Source organism: Octodon degus, unplaced genomic scaffold (assembly GCF_000260255.1).
Source record: "Octodon degus isolate 3935 unplaced genomic scaffold, OctDeg1.0 scaffold00284, whole genome shotgun sequence".
NCBI classification, from domain to species: Eukaryota; Metazoa; Chordata; class Mammalia; order Rodentia; family Octodontidae; genus Octodon; species Octodon degus.
Window position 1 is genome coordinate 1,785,028 of NW_004524860.1, and position 14,422 is coordinate 1,799,449.

The following is a 14,422-nucleotide window of genomic DNA, read 5'->3' on the forward strand; positions in this document are numbered from 1 at the left end:
TGTTCTAAAGCAGCACAAAGAGGAACAGGGAAGTTGGTGACATAGAGGGGATGATGAGAGAAGGAGCAGAGTCTGCTGGACAATTGGGGAACACAGTGAGGGAAAGTGGCAGGGTGCTGGGCTAAGAGGAAGATGAGGGACAAGGGTCCTCAATGTCCTCAGGCATTGGGCTGTACTCCAATCTCCAGGGCCTATGGCTGCTGGCCATAGTAGAATGCGTAAGGGCTTCCCTGGTGCCCTGGGTGCTGGCAGCATGCTGTGGATTGGGGATCCAGGACTGGGTGGAAACTGTAGGTGTAAGAGTCAGGGTTCTGGGAGTGTAGGCCTGAATGTACCTGAGAAAGGCATTGGGGGAAGCTGTGGAGTAGCTGAGCCAAAATCCTAGGCAGTGCAGCTGAGTCTCCAGTGCTTATAATGGGACTCTTACATGGTCAAGACCAGGATGAGGAAAAGTGTTGTAGTTTTGCTAAGTTCGAAAACACCAGAAACAAACAAATCAGCCATGCCTGGCAGTCAAAAGAACCTAGAAAGCTAGGGTCCCAGAAGACCAGCAGCAGCCCAGGGAATGGGCAAGTACAGTCTAGAAGTAGGTTGCAAGTCCAGAGTTGTGCTGACTCCTGTGAGTCATAAAGCACTGGTCCAGGGCTTGAGCATGGCTGTCCAGGAACACAGACAGAAAGTAGAACAAAGGGTCAGAGACTGCTAGAGAGCAGGGCTTTCAGGTTTCTAGAAGCACACTGGGGTCTGGCTGTTGTGGAGACATCAGGCTGACCTAAAACCAAAGTTTTCGAGGAAGAGGAGCTAGGGGAATGTAGAACAGGACAGGTGGGTATCAGTGGCCATGAGCACATACCCAGGACCATACCTAAACCTTGCAAAGTGCCTGGACCATGGGAAAGACAAGGACATAGGGTCGTCCATGATTCAGGGTCAACTGTGTGCAACACCAAATCACTTGATGCCTTTTTCCTTGCAGCCAGCGTAACAGCACCTTCTGTCTTCCCTCTGGCTTCCGGCTGTGTGGGCACATCTGGCTCGACAAATACCCTGGGATGCCTGGTGAAGGGTTACTTCCCTCAGCCAGTGAAAGTGTCATGGGATTCAGGGACCCTGACCAGCGGAGTGCACACCTTCCCAGCTGTCCTGCACTCAGGCCTGTACTCGCTCACCAGTGTGGTAACTGTGCCCTCCAGCAAGAATAAGGCCACCTGCAATGTAGTCCATGAGGCCAGCAGCACCAATGTAAACAAGGATGTTGGTAAGGACAGTTCTCAAGGCAATATGGGAGCCCTTGAAAAGAGGTGTGGGGTCTGCCTTCCTGGGTGTGTCCACCATAGGCACCAGGAAGCTCCCATCTTCTGTGGCTTTGAGCCAGGCCCAGGGTGGATGCAGGCTATGCAACTGGTCAATGGGACACAGAGAACCTGTGGTCTCAAGCTGCTAAGAGTTTTATCTCAGGGCAGCCTGGGCCTAACTAACCTCACTCCAAAAATCTAACTCCCCCACCTTGGTGCAACATCTTTCCTGCAATCCCAGTAACCCCAGCCTTCTCTTTGCAGAGTTCAAACCCCGACCACTTCCAACTCCATGTCCTACATGTCCCATATGTCACAAGTGCCCACGTAAGTTTCCAAGCCTCCTTTTCTAGTCCAAGAAGAGACCCATAGGAACCCTGTGTCAGAGGGAGGCTTCTAGATGCTGATCTGTTGCCTTTTCTCCCACACCAGCTCCTCAGAACCTGGAAGGACCAACTGTCTACATCTTCCCCCCCAAGCCCAAGGACACACTCATGATCTCCCTGGTCCCCAAGATTACATGTGTTGCAGTAGATGTGAGCCAGGATGATCCTGAGGTCCAGTTCACATGGTTTATAGATAACACACAGGTTAACACAGCTGCGACGATTTCCCGAGAAGAGCAATTCAACACCACTTTCCGTGTGGTCAGTTCCCTCCCCATCCAGCACCAGGACTGGCTGAAGGGCAAGGAGTTCAAGTGCAAGGTCAACAACAAAGCTCTGCCAGCCCCCATTGAGAGGACCATCTCCAAAGCCAAAGGTGAGAATGCAGGGCCTGCAGGTGGGAGGTTGAGTGGCACTGTGGGGTGAAATGCACAAAGCCTCCATAGCCAGGCCTCCATGCAGGTATTGAATATGTGCTGATCTCTGTCTCCACAGGCTCACTCCGTGTGCCAGAAGTGTATACCCTGCCCCCATCCCGAGAGGAGCTGTCCAAGGACAAAGTCACTGTGACTTGCCTGGTCACTGGCTTCTATCCTGCTGACATTGATGTGGAGTGGATGAACAATGGAAACCCAGTGAGCGAGGAAAGCTACAGGAACACCCCAGCTATCGGTGACAGTGACGGGACCTTCTTCCTCTATAGCAAGCTCAGAGTGGAAAGCAACAAGTGGAACCGAGGAAGCATCTACACCTGCACCGTGATGCACGAAGCTCTGCACAATCACGTCACTCAGAAGACCATCTCCCGGTCTCCGGGTAAATGAGTGCTGTGCCCAGGGAGCCCTCACTAGCCAGTGGGCTTTTAAGTCCTACAGGACCCTGTCCCCCAAACCCCTTGTAAATAAATCACCCAGCACTGCCTGGGACCCTGCGACACTGTCCTGGTTCTTTCCAAAGCGGAGGACCTGTGCCATGGGGCCATGGGCTCTGGGTTACACAGGCCAATCCTGCATTGTAGTCAATAGGGATAGACAGTGGTGTGCATGACAGGACCACAGCATGTGTGTCTGCCCTCACAGTGACAGGTATAATCTAGCAGTCCTTCTGCCAGGGCCCATCTCAAGCTACCAATAATTCCCTACAAACCCCCAAGGGAAGAAACATTAAGATTTGCCTTTTAACAGCCTATTCTTGTATAAGGGTCTCTACACATTGGAGAGATGCAGGTCATGCCTTTGGAACAGGATCTCCATGACCCCCTCACTTTCATAGGGATGGTCATGCTTGGGGACACCAGATACTGTACAACCATGGGGAATCTAGCCTCCCCAAGGATATTGCCAACCCTGTGACATGGGAGACACTAAACAATCGAGGGGGCACTCACTTCTGTGCTCCAAAGCAGCTGAGATACCACTATGGCCACTACATGGAAGAACAATCCAAACACATGAGACAACTGATCCTCACGGAAACACACTGACCCAAGATCCATTAGAACAAGTTTTTAGAACCTACCTGGTCCACTCTGAGTGAATACATCTGTGAACACACATGTGCACACCAAATACCCTGGGGCCACAGGGAGCCTCCACTGCACTCATCCACTTTCAATGCCTATCTAATTGGATATAGACAGGCTGGCTGTCTTGCAGCCTCTACTATGTACAAGTCCCCCCAGCCCAATTGACATTCAACCCTCAGGATGCCTTGCATACACACAGGGACCATATCACTGCTGACTTGGCCCTGCCATCTTTCCATCACCCAGCCTAGTCACCAGGGACAGGAAGATATCCAGGTGGGCTTCAGAGCCATAACCTGTAGTGTCCTGGGGCCCAGTGCTGCCCAGCTATTCTAGTGCTGACTGCTGGAACACAAGAGGAGTTGTTCAGCAATCCAGGCATCCATCCTGGCTATGGTGCCTGGAAAAACCTGCTCTAGATGGGAGACTTGAGGTCACAAGGTTGATTTGAGTGAGGGTGGCCAAGGAGAGTTATCCTGGGTGGGTATAGCTGGCACTTCCATCCCAGGCTCCCAGCAACCCCACATTACTGCACAGGGAGAGGCCAGGGCCAGCCAGGCAACACACACTGACCACCTCCTCTTGTCCAGGGCTGGACCTGGATGATAACTGTGCTGAGGCCCAGGACGGGGAGCTGGATGGGCTGTGGACAACCATCACCATCTTCATCACCCTCTTCCTGCTCAGCGTATGCTACAGCGCCTCAGTCACCCTCTTCAAGGTTGGCACACTGCCCTTGATATCCTGCATGTGCTGTCCTTGCAATGACCCACAACCCATGCTGTCCCCATACTGTCCCCATGATGCCCCCACAATATACCAAAGTGTTTGCTTTATGTTTCTTCCAAGAATTCTCCATGATATCTCATGAAGTTTTCCTTATGCTATACACACACTGCCCTCATGACATTTCATACTGTTCTTCAGATTACCTCCATATTACCCCATGACGCTGCATGTTGTCTTTTCATGGTGTCCCCACTATGTCCCCAGAATGTCAGATGTTGCTTCCCCATTTCTGTCCCCATTATCTACTCACACTCTCTTCATGATAAACCCTGCTGTTTTTTGCATATTATCCCATGAATACCCATGCTATTTCCCCCCATGCTACCTATATTTTTGGTTTCCATGATGCTCCTGCTGTCCCAAAGATCTGTCCCAAACTTATCCTCAAACCTGTTGGTACATTATTTCCACCCTGGACTGCTCTATCCTCATCCTATCCCTATGCTGTGTCCTGGTCCCACTGACCGTGGTGGCATCCTGTGGTGCCATGACTACTCATTCACTCTTCCTGCAGGTGAAGTGGATCTTCTCCTCAGTGGTGGAACTGAAGCAAACCATTGTCCCCGACTACAGGAACATGATCGGACAGGGGGCTTAGGGCCCACCTCGTAAGGGCCCATGCTTCCCAGGTCCTTACAGGACTCAATCCATCACTTCCAGCATCTGAGCCATAGGTGGCACGCTCCTCTGACCTTGCAGCCTCTGTGGTTCAGTGACACTGTGCTCCCATCCTCTCTGATCTGGAGGAATTCTGAATAGCAGTTGCACCAAGCCTCAGAATCCTGGACAAGCACCATTCCTGGAACAGTCACCATAACCCTGGATGAGACACACAAGAGATGCGTGTTCACTCTGCAGGACAACACTGACTCATGAGCAGGGTGGTCATCTAAGAGGAAGCAAAGCCCAGCATTGCCCAAGTCCATCTGGGTGGAGATTAGGTTTGGAGACACTCCTGTCAACATTCACCTCTCCAGCACAGGGAATCACTGAGAGAAGTGAAGTTGAGACACTCAGGAGAGACTGCTGCACTTAATTCAGGCAACATGATCATTATCCCCCAGCAGAGGCTTAGAAAGGGCCACTGACAGTTATCCTTGTAGAGAGTATTAGCTTGTTCCCAGGGGGCCTTTCTGGACACCTCTGTGGACTGGGGCTTGAACAAAGGCACACATTTCCCTCATGTGTCCTCTGATAGGGACCTTGTGTACTGGTCCTCCTCATGGACCACACTGCACAGTGCTGGATCCAACACACAGACAGGGGACATTCTAGGCCTCTGCACTGGTAATAAGGGGCTGGGCCTAGGATGCTCAAGGGAGGATCTTGGCCATTTGGTGGTGGCAGAAATCCAGCATGGGAAAGAGGGGAGGCTACCACTATCAATACCTCCAGGAAGGTCCGATGAGCAGGTCCCACACTGGACAGACTCAGACTTCTGGTTCTTATGGACAGAGGAGGCCCAGGAATGCCTATCCCAGTCAAGACACAGCTTGATGAATTCTGAAAGCAGCAGAAATCAGGCAGGCATGTCCTGAAGGACCAGTCTGGAAGCAGAAACCCCCAGACAAGATACCCACAGAGAACCCAGTGACCTAGGAGTCAGGTCTGGGCTGGCACTGGACAGAGTGTCCATGAGCTATGGTCCTATTCAGCATGGTAAAATGCCAAGCCATACCCTTCAGTCTGAAAGAAAGGCACAAGCAGGAAAGGAAAGCAGACACCACCCCATGCTGCAGGAAAGCCCCAGGGACATCTCTGTCAGCTTTGTATCTTTGTTCTGCTTGTAGTGTTATGGATCCTATGATAAACTATAGGTTGTCCCTTTAGGGCAATAAAACATCCTTTAAACACTCTGTACCTTGATATGGTTTTCTTGTACCGCAAGCCAGGCTTTCATGCCCAGACACAAATGGGCATCACTGACAGTTGTGTGGGACCTCTCACACTTCCCTCATTGATGCCTCCACAACCCCAAGTACTCAGCCTTTTTCTGGCTGGACACTCCCCATGCCCATTTTGGTCATTCTGGGGTATGTGAACAGCAGGCCCATCTCAGGCAAGCTGGATGGGGCTTCCTGAACTTAAAATGTGAGACAGAAAGTGTGCTTTTGGTCTCTCAGGAGCATGGACTGCCATGACACAAGTGATCTCTTGAGAAGCACAATTTTATTCTATTGTGGCACTAGAAGCTGTTGTCCTGGATCAAGGTGTGCTCAGGGTATAGTTTTCCTTGCTGTACTGATGCCATCTTTTCCCTGTATCCTCTTAAGATGGCTTCTCTGTGCTCTGTGTCCTAATCTCTCTCATATGTATGTTATCCTAGTGACATTCTCATCAGTTTCTTTATTTTTTTACACATTGTTACAGAGTAGTTTATTTTTATGGTGAGAATACACAGAGCAAAGCATATATAAATAAAAATAATATTTCCATCATTAAAAATATACAAAATTAGACCTGAAGCAAAATAAGGACTACATATCATGTCACTATCACAATGACATATTTAATAAAAGTAACACCCAAGGAGTGTTTAATTCACAGGAGGAATACAGCTTCCTTTAATATACTATTTTCTATTTCCATGCAAAGCATATATAAATAAAAATAATATTTCTAGGTCCATGTCCTGAAATTACATGTTAATTTATTTTTCCAGTGTAAACCTAATTGTTTATTGTACAAAATTAATTCAAAAGATTATGGTCCATTACTCTGTAAGTCTTTAAATAATTTAGCATATGTTAGTAGCTATATTATAAAATTTCCTTCATTGCCTATAATTAAGTGTTCCTCAAATATTTTGGGGTCATATTTTTCACAATGTTCCTTTAGTAATCATGTACACAGTTTCATCAATATTTGACACATATTCCTCTAAATTAATATTATGGCCACGTTTACATAACATTTAGAACTTTGTAGCCTATCTTAATCTATGTAAAATTTTTAAGTTGGGTATTTTCTTTTATTTATTTATTTATTTATGCTGCTTACACATATCTTTAACTTCTTTTTTTTCCATAATTTTATTGAGAAACAAATAGCAATGAGATAGTTTCAAATCAAATTAGTAGGACACTTTCACTAATTAACACATTGCATAGTGTCATCCTAGTGATTATTTGTTGTACAAGATGCAGACATGATATCCTATTTACAAACACTATTAGAACAAATCCCTCTATTCACTGAGTTAAGAGAATGTGGTGTATATCTATCCTAGCCATTCTGAATACACAGTTACAAAATGGTCATTCATCTGTATCCCCTTTTTTTTGTTTAGCTCCACAGGGGACTCAGGTCAACAAATTCTGACATTGCCAGTCATGCAGAAGACCCAATACTATTATGGACTACTGGAGTATTTTGAAATATTTTGCTGAGTTCATCAGTTTCTTTAAAGACTGTCTCCAAATGTAGCACACTCTGAGGTCTGAGGCTGGGACTTTTACAAATATGTATGGACATATCTCCTAAAGGCCCACCTCAGAGGGCAAAATTCACTCATTCATCCCAACACACAGAAGTCTCATGCAGGCCACCTCACATCCAAGTTCCAGGTTCCATATCAATATCACCTGAATCAGAGAAAAGTCAGCCAAAAAGCAGTCAGGCTCAAGATACTGTGGTTCGATCCCCGGATCTTCTTGCCTTATCAGACCTGCCCTTAAGGAATTCTGATCCAGCCAAAAAAAAAATCATTCAGAGAAGGGTCAGCCCCAGTGTGATGTGTTCTGGGTTCAAATTCATGCCCACATGGTATAATGCCAAGCAGAAGGGGCAGGTAAGAGGGACAGTGGTGGATACATATGTGCAAGAAGAAGAGAACAAATGCTCAAGTACACTGGCAGCTATTGGAACAAAGAAAGAAATCAGCACAAATTGGCATTGAGGTGACTGAGAAAGGGAGGTGAGGGACTGGGAAGATGAGAGTGAGCTCACACAGCAGGGCCTGTGAGCAGTCACCATAGCTGCTCAGTATCTGTGTACGAAGCCGGCCATGTCTAGGCTGGCTGGTGATGACACTGTGAATTTGTCCACACTGGATACTGGGGACTTAGAAGTGGGAACACAGGCCCATCTTGACAACCTTGATGTAGGAAACAAAAACGTCTGGGATAGAAACAAAAACGTCTGGGATAGAGGAAGACTGAGTCAAGCCTGAGGCCTTCTCAGCAAATGTTCTCATGAGAGGAGTGTGAGCCTAGGGCTGGCACTCAGGTCCGAGTATGCAAGGGTGACTTAGGGCTTTGTAACCACCAGAAGCCAGTCTGGCCAGTGGACAGTCTCTCTCCATCTCATCCCTGTCTCAGTGCTGCCTGTGCCTCTCCAGTTCACTAACCGAGGGTCAGCATCCTCCTCCCTGTGTGCCCACAGGGCTACCAGGATTGTCCTAAACAACAGTTACCTCACAGCTTCCCTACTAGATACAGAGACCAGCATAAGCCCAGCCAATCCAGAATGCTCCATCTACAGCCCCAATGCCTTCCTCAACTTGCACCTATGTTAACCTGAGTCAGTCTCCTTCTACCCCCTGCTGCTCTGTGGTACTCACAATCTCCACTATCAGCTGTCACGCCAATTAGTGTCATGCCCTCCTCCTTACCATTTGCCTTCATCAGTTCCCTAAAATTTTATGCACAGTGTTCTGACCCTGGAGCATCCTTCCATGTCCCTATAGCTCACAGACCCTCTGAAGTATCCAGTTGGGCTTCACAGACTCTGTCCCTGAGCAAACTGAGGTTTGCACTCAAGTTTCCATGTATGAGATCATGTGCAATATCAGTAATGTCATGTTTGTGGTGTGACTTTCTGTACTGTCACTCTACAATGTGACTTCCATTTGGATGCCTGTGGGTGACTTCCATGATGTGACATCTCTAGTATGATCGTTGTGATGCGGTATCAACAATATAATATCTGAGTGACTTCCATGGTGTGATGTCCATTGTGTAACTTCCACAGTGATGTTTCAGTTAGGGTTCACTAGATGAAATAAATAAATAAATATATATATATATATATTTTACAATGGCCACCTGCACAGTCTTGTGTCATGTGTGGAGGAATGCAGAAGGGCCACCTGAACTCCTGTAACCCTTAAGCGCACCACCATATCCTGTGTGTCTGTGTCAAGGAGCCAAAGAATTTGTACTGAAAGTCTTCCCTGGAAGCCTGGAGATGGATGTCCAAGGAAATGGCAAGACTGAAGTTCCCCCAATCCAGAAGAAACAAGACTTACTTCTTCATTACCTTTTTGTTCCAGCAAAGACTGGAGCCTCTTCATTGTTGGCTCCCACACCCAGAGTTGGCCTTCCACCTTCAATGAGTCCTTTATCCAGACACACCTAGCACTCTGCTAAGACAATCAGGTAAGTGTTTACTATTCAAGTTGACATTACAGTTCACTCTCAGAATGCATGCTTTGTCAACTTGCTGAATGCATTTAAGTCATGTCTAGTCTCTATACAATAATAAATTTTAAAATATGTCCTATATGGTACAACTATACTTCATACAAACAGAAGACACTAATTCTCCCTCTACAATTAAAGAAAAGCTTTTCTTTTGGTGACACTCTTAACAGTCTATAACCTAAATATTATGATATATACTTAAAATACTTAAGAACCAATATTAAGTCTGTTAACATTAGGTTTCAGCACATGGTCAGCTCAGAATCATAGTGATTGTCCTGTTTTCAGTCTCCCCAGTGCTGGGATTATAAGCCTTCACCTCCATGCCCCACCTCAGTGTCTGGCTTGGCACACCTGGGGATGGGGCTGGTGCCACATGTGGTGCTGGGGATCAAACCCTGGTCCTTGTGCTTGCCTAAGCAGGCACTTATTCCACTGAGCTACCTCGCTGGCCCTCTCTAATAAACTTTAAGTTGCTAGATGAGTAATATCTTATAGTGTGAATATAACATAGCACCAAATGATCCATATAACGACTGAGGCAATTGGTTTTTCTCTTACTATAGAATTAAGGGTTACCAACTCCCAACATCAAGAAATTATGGAGGTGATCTTCTCTTCAGAGAAGGTGACAGAGGTGAAGGAATCTCTCACTTCAAGTGAAATCAGGGAGGTGCAAAATGTGGGAAACTGCAAATTTTTGTAGAACATCCCACACAAATAAAGCTGTGGCAATGCAAGACATGAGCCTATTTAGTAGCAATTCAATGCCATATTTCTGGAAAATGTACAAAAAGAGAGAAAATAAATGTGTTATTGAACATTTTTGGAATAGAAAGTCTATTTCAATCCAATAAAAGCCATCTATACAAACTAAGAGCCAACTTCATTCTACGTGGTCGAAGACTGAAAACTTTCACTATAAGATCAGGAACAAGTCAAGAATGCCCAGTATTGACACATAATTCTACAATGATTATTCAGAGAAATTAGACAAAACAAAATCCAAAAGAGAATGTGGGAAAGAAAAAAAGTTAATTTATTACTATTTGCCAATAAAATGCCACCCTACATAGAACACCTCAAAATCTCCACCAAAAGACTCCTAGAATTAATAACAAAATTCAGTAACACAGCAGAATACAAATTCAATACTCAAAATCTATCACATTCCTGTACATGTATAACAAGCTCACTGAGAAAAGTTAGAAAACAATTAGGAAAATAAACTTTCACAGTAATATCAAGAAGATAAAATATTCAGGAATCAATCTAAAAGAAACGTTACCAGAAAATAGAAAGAGATACCATTCTTGGATAGTTAGAAAAAATAGAGTACAAATGGCCATACTCCCAAAAATTTTATACAGATTTAATGCATACCAAATCAAAATACCAATAGCATGCATCACAGAACTAGAACAATCTTAAAATACATATGGAAACAGAACAGACCTCAAATAGTAAAAGACCTTCTGGGCAATAGGGCAACATAATCCTCCATTCAGAGTTATATTAAATTGATATCATGACAAAACAGCATGACACTGACAAAGAAACATTCCCCAGGATTGATGAAACAGACAAGAATATGCAGAAACAACTCCAAGTTCACTCAGGTACCTTACCTTTAACAAAGGGACTAAAAACTTTCATTGAAAAGAAGATAGTATCTTTACTGTACTAACTGCACTGGGGAAACAGCCGTTCCACATATCAAAAACTGATCTTAGAGCCATACCTCCCATTATTAACTAAATGAAAATAGAAATTATCAAATATCTAAATTTATCAGAAAAGAATTCCATTCTGATTCCTCTATAACTATCTGCTGTTGCTTATTTATTTTTGACGCTATTAGTTCATACATTTGAGCTGAGCTAGTAGAAAAGAATTCTACTCCGAGTTCCTCTATAACTTTTTGCTGTTGCTTATTTACTTTTGGTGCTATTAACTCATACATTTGAGCTGAGCTAGTGTCCTCAGCACTTCTTCTGGGTGGGGATTGGGTTTCCTCCATATGTTTCTGCATTTGATTCTTTACTGTAGATGTTATTAATTCAGGGATTTCTTTTTTCATTTCCAATCTGAGATCCTCTATACTTTTCTACAGTTGTTTCTTTATTTCAGAAGCTGTTGATTCATTGATGTCAGCTGTGTGATTCCCAATTTGTTCTGTGTTAGTGTCCTTTGCATTTGTTATTGGTGGGCTTGGGGTCTGAGATTGCATTTTGCTCCTCCTCATTGTCATTTTGTGTAGCACTGTCTTCTGACCTTCTTTGTAGAGCTTTGGTGTAGTCATAACCTTAATACCTACTCAAATTCAGGTGCAGATCTACAAAGTCTGTATCTATCCAGCTGTGCCTGGCTTGGTTCTGGCTGCTGTGCTCAGCTCCTTCCTGCTGCCACCCTTGGGAGTGAACCTATTGTGCCCCTCTGTCAAGATGTTCTGCTCCTGGTCTAGCTGGATGGTTCTGTCCCCTACTCTCTACTCTCTCTGCAGGGATTGCAGCTGCAGAGTTTCACACCAGGCCTGTATGCCAGGCCTGAGCTGAGTCTGGAGGGGACAAGGTTGAGTAGGGGGGAGAGAAAGTTCTCCCACACACTCACCGGGCCTGGGCTAGGACAGGATCTGGGGTTCCCCAGAAGGCGGCAGAAATTCTCACTGGGTGGGGGTTGCTTCAGAGTGATGGGGGATCCCAAGTGGATGGAAGATGGTCTCCTCCATGCTGTGCCTGGGCTTGGACTGGTAGGTCCTGTGGTGCAGGGTAGCCAAAAAGATCTAAATATAAAAACAGAAACACTGGGCTGAGAATATAACTCATTGGTACAAGTTTCTGGCTGCCAAGTGTAAGATCCTGGGTTCAATTCCCAGTACCAAATAAATCAATAAATAAACAAATAACTAAAAACAAAAACACTTAATCTAATGGAAGACTAGATCAAATGTTTGAAGACATACAGATATGCAAAGCCTTTATGAATAAAATCCTAATTACACATGAAATACTACAAAAGAACAGTAACTAAGATTATAGTAAATTTAAAAGCTTTTTTACATCAAAAGAAACCACTGGCAGGTCATTGTGGAGAGTTCACACACTCCCCTGCGCTGGTTGGACCTCCCAGATCAAGCCCAGGCCAGCTAAGTGAGTGAGATGTTCTGCCACATTCATGGGACCCTACCAGCCTTTAAGCCACGCTCTCAGAAACCCTCCACCACTCCCATCCAGCCCAAGATCAGGCCCAATGAGTGTGTGGGTGAACTCCCATGCTCCCCTGCACTAGTAGAACCTCCCAAATCAAGCCCAAGCCACCTGGTGAGTGAGAATTTCCTCCAAGTTCATGGGACCATTCCAGCTGCTCTCTCCAGAACACTTTACCCTACCATCCAGCCCAAGTTCAGGCATGGCCAGTATGTGGGAGAGCTCTCATGCTCCAATGAGCCTCCTGGACCCCTCCAGGCCCAGCCCAGACCTGGAACACAGGCTTGGGTTGGAATTGTGCAGCCGAACTCCCTCCAGATAAAATAGGGGCCAGAACAACCCACCTAATCCAAGAGCAGAACACCTTGCCAAAGGGGCACAACAGTTTCACTTCCAAGGACTGCAACAGGAAGAAGCTAACCACAGCAGCGAGACCCAAGCCAGATACAACTGGATGAACTCAATCTTAGTATATGTGCACCCAAAACTCAGTAGATGCTAAGGTCATAACAGCACAAAAGCTTTATACCAGAGATCAGAAGTCAGTGCCATACAAAATGACAGAAAGAAGGAGAAAAATGCAATTTTCTGCCCAGGGCCCACCCAGAACAAGTGTAGAGGACAGTAGCACAGAATAAATTGGGAATACCACAGCTGAAATATCTAAAATAATAGGCTATGAAATAAACACACAACTACAGAAAGGTAAAGAGGATTTCAGATCAGAAATAACTTCTGAAATAAAAAAAGAAATCTTTGATTTAATAGAATCTGAAATAAAGAATCAAATGCAGACAAATATACAGAAAATCAAATCAGAAATACTTTCTGTAGCAAAAGAATTAGTAACTGCTTCTCAAGAAGACTGATAAAAAACAAAAGAAGCAGTTAGAAAAACGACAGATTCCTTGAATAAGCAATAAAGGACAGCAATACGTCGCATGAAGCAGAGCCAAAGAGATATAGAGGAATCTAAAATCTCAAACAGAAACTTGAAAAATTGTTTGAATGAAAGTGAACACAGAGATTCAGACTGTAAAGACAGAATCACAGCTAGTGAAAAGGTAAGGAAACACCTCTTAAAAACCAACAGGGATGTAGGAAAAAATAAATCTTCACCTGCAAGAGGATGCAAATATGACCAATGTGAGACTAACAGGCATCAATGAGAAAGAAAGAGGTAATGCAAAAGATATAAAAGAATATGGGCAGAAGTAATAGCAGAAAACTCCCGAAATATGAGGAAACAATATGACATTCTGGTAACCAAAGCATACACAATGCCCAATAATGTGAACTCAAATAAAAATACACTGAGACATATAATACTCAAGATCCCAGAAATCTGGCACAAGAATAATATACTGAAAGCCACTAGAGAAAAGGAATAGATCACATTTAAAGGAAAACCCATCAGAATAACAGCTGACTTCTCTTCACAAAACATGAAGGCAAGAAGGGCATGGAGCAGAGCACTTCAAGTACTCCATGAAAAAAATTCCAGCCCAGACTACTATACCCTGCAAAACTCTCTTTCAAGTTTGATGGAGAAGTGAAACACTTTCATGAAAAAGAACAAATAAAGAATTTCATGATGACAAAGCCAACCCTACACAGGATACTGAAAGATGATCTAGAGAGGGACCAAAATAATCAGAACTCCAAAAACAAGAACAGAAGGAACCCACTAAATAGGTCAAATAATTAAGCACAAGGGCCGGGGAGATGGCTCAGTAGGATATGCGCTTAACTGGCAAACGCAAGGATCTGAGTTCAATCCCCGGTTCCGCAAAAAAAA

General features: G+C 44.8%; 1 gene segment (V, D, J or C); it reads left to right on the plus strand.

Moving 5' to 3' along the window:
• The first annotated feature begins 1,252 nt into the window (after window positions 1–1,252).
• LOC101566814 lies at window positions 1,253–2,505 on the plus strand. The segment is given in 3 exon segments: window positions 1,253–1,301; window positions 1,728–2,057; window positions 2,177–2,505. Coding segments are annotated over 3 exon segments (708 nt in total).
• Window positions 2,506–14,422: the final 11,917 nt, after the last annotated feature.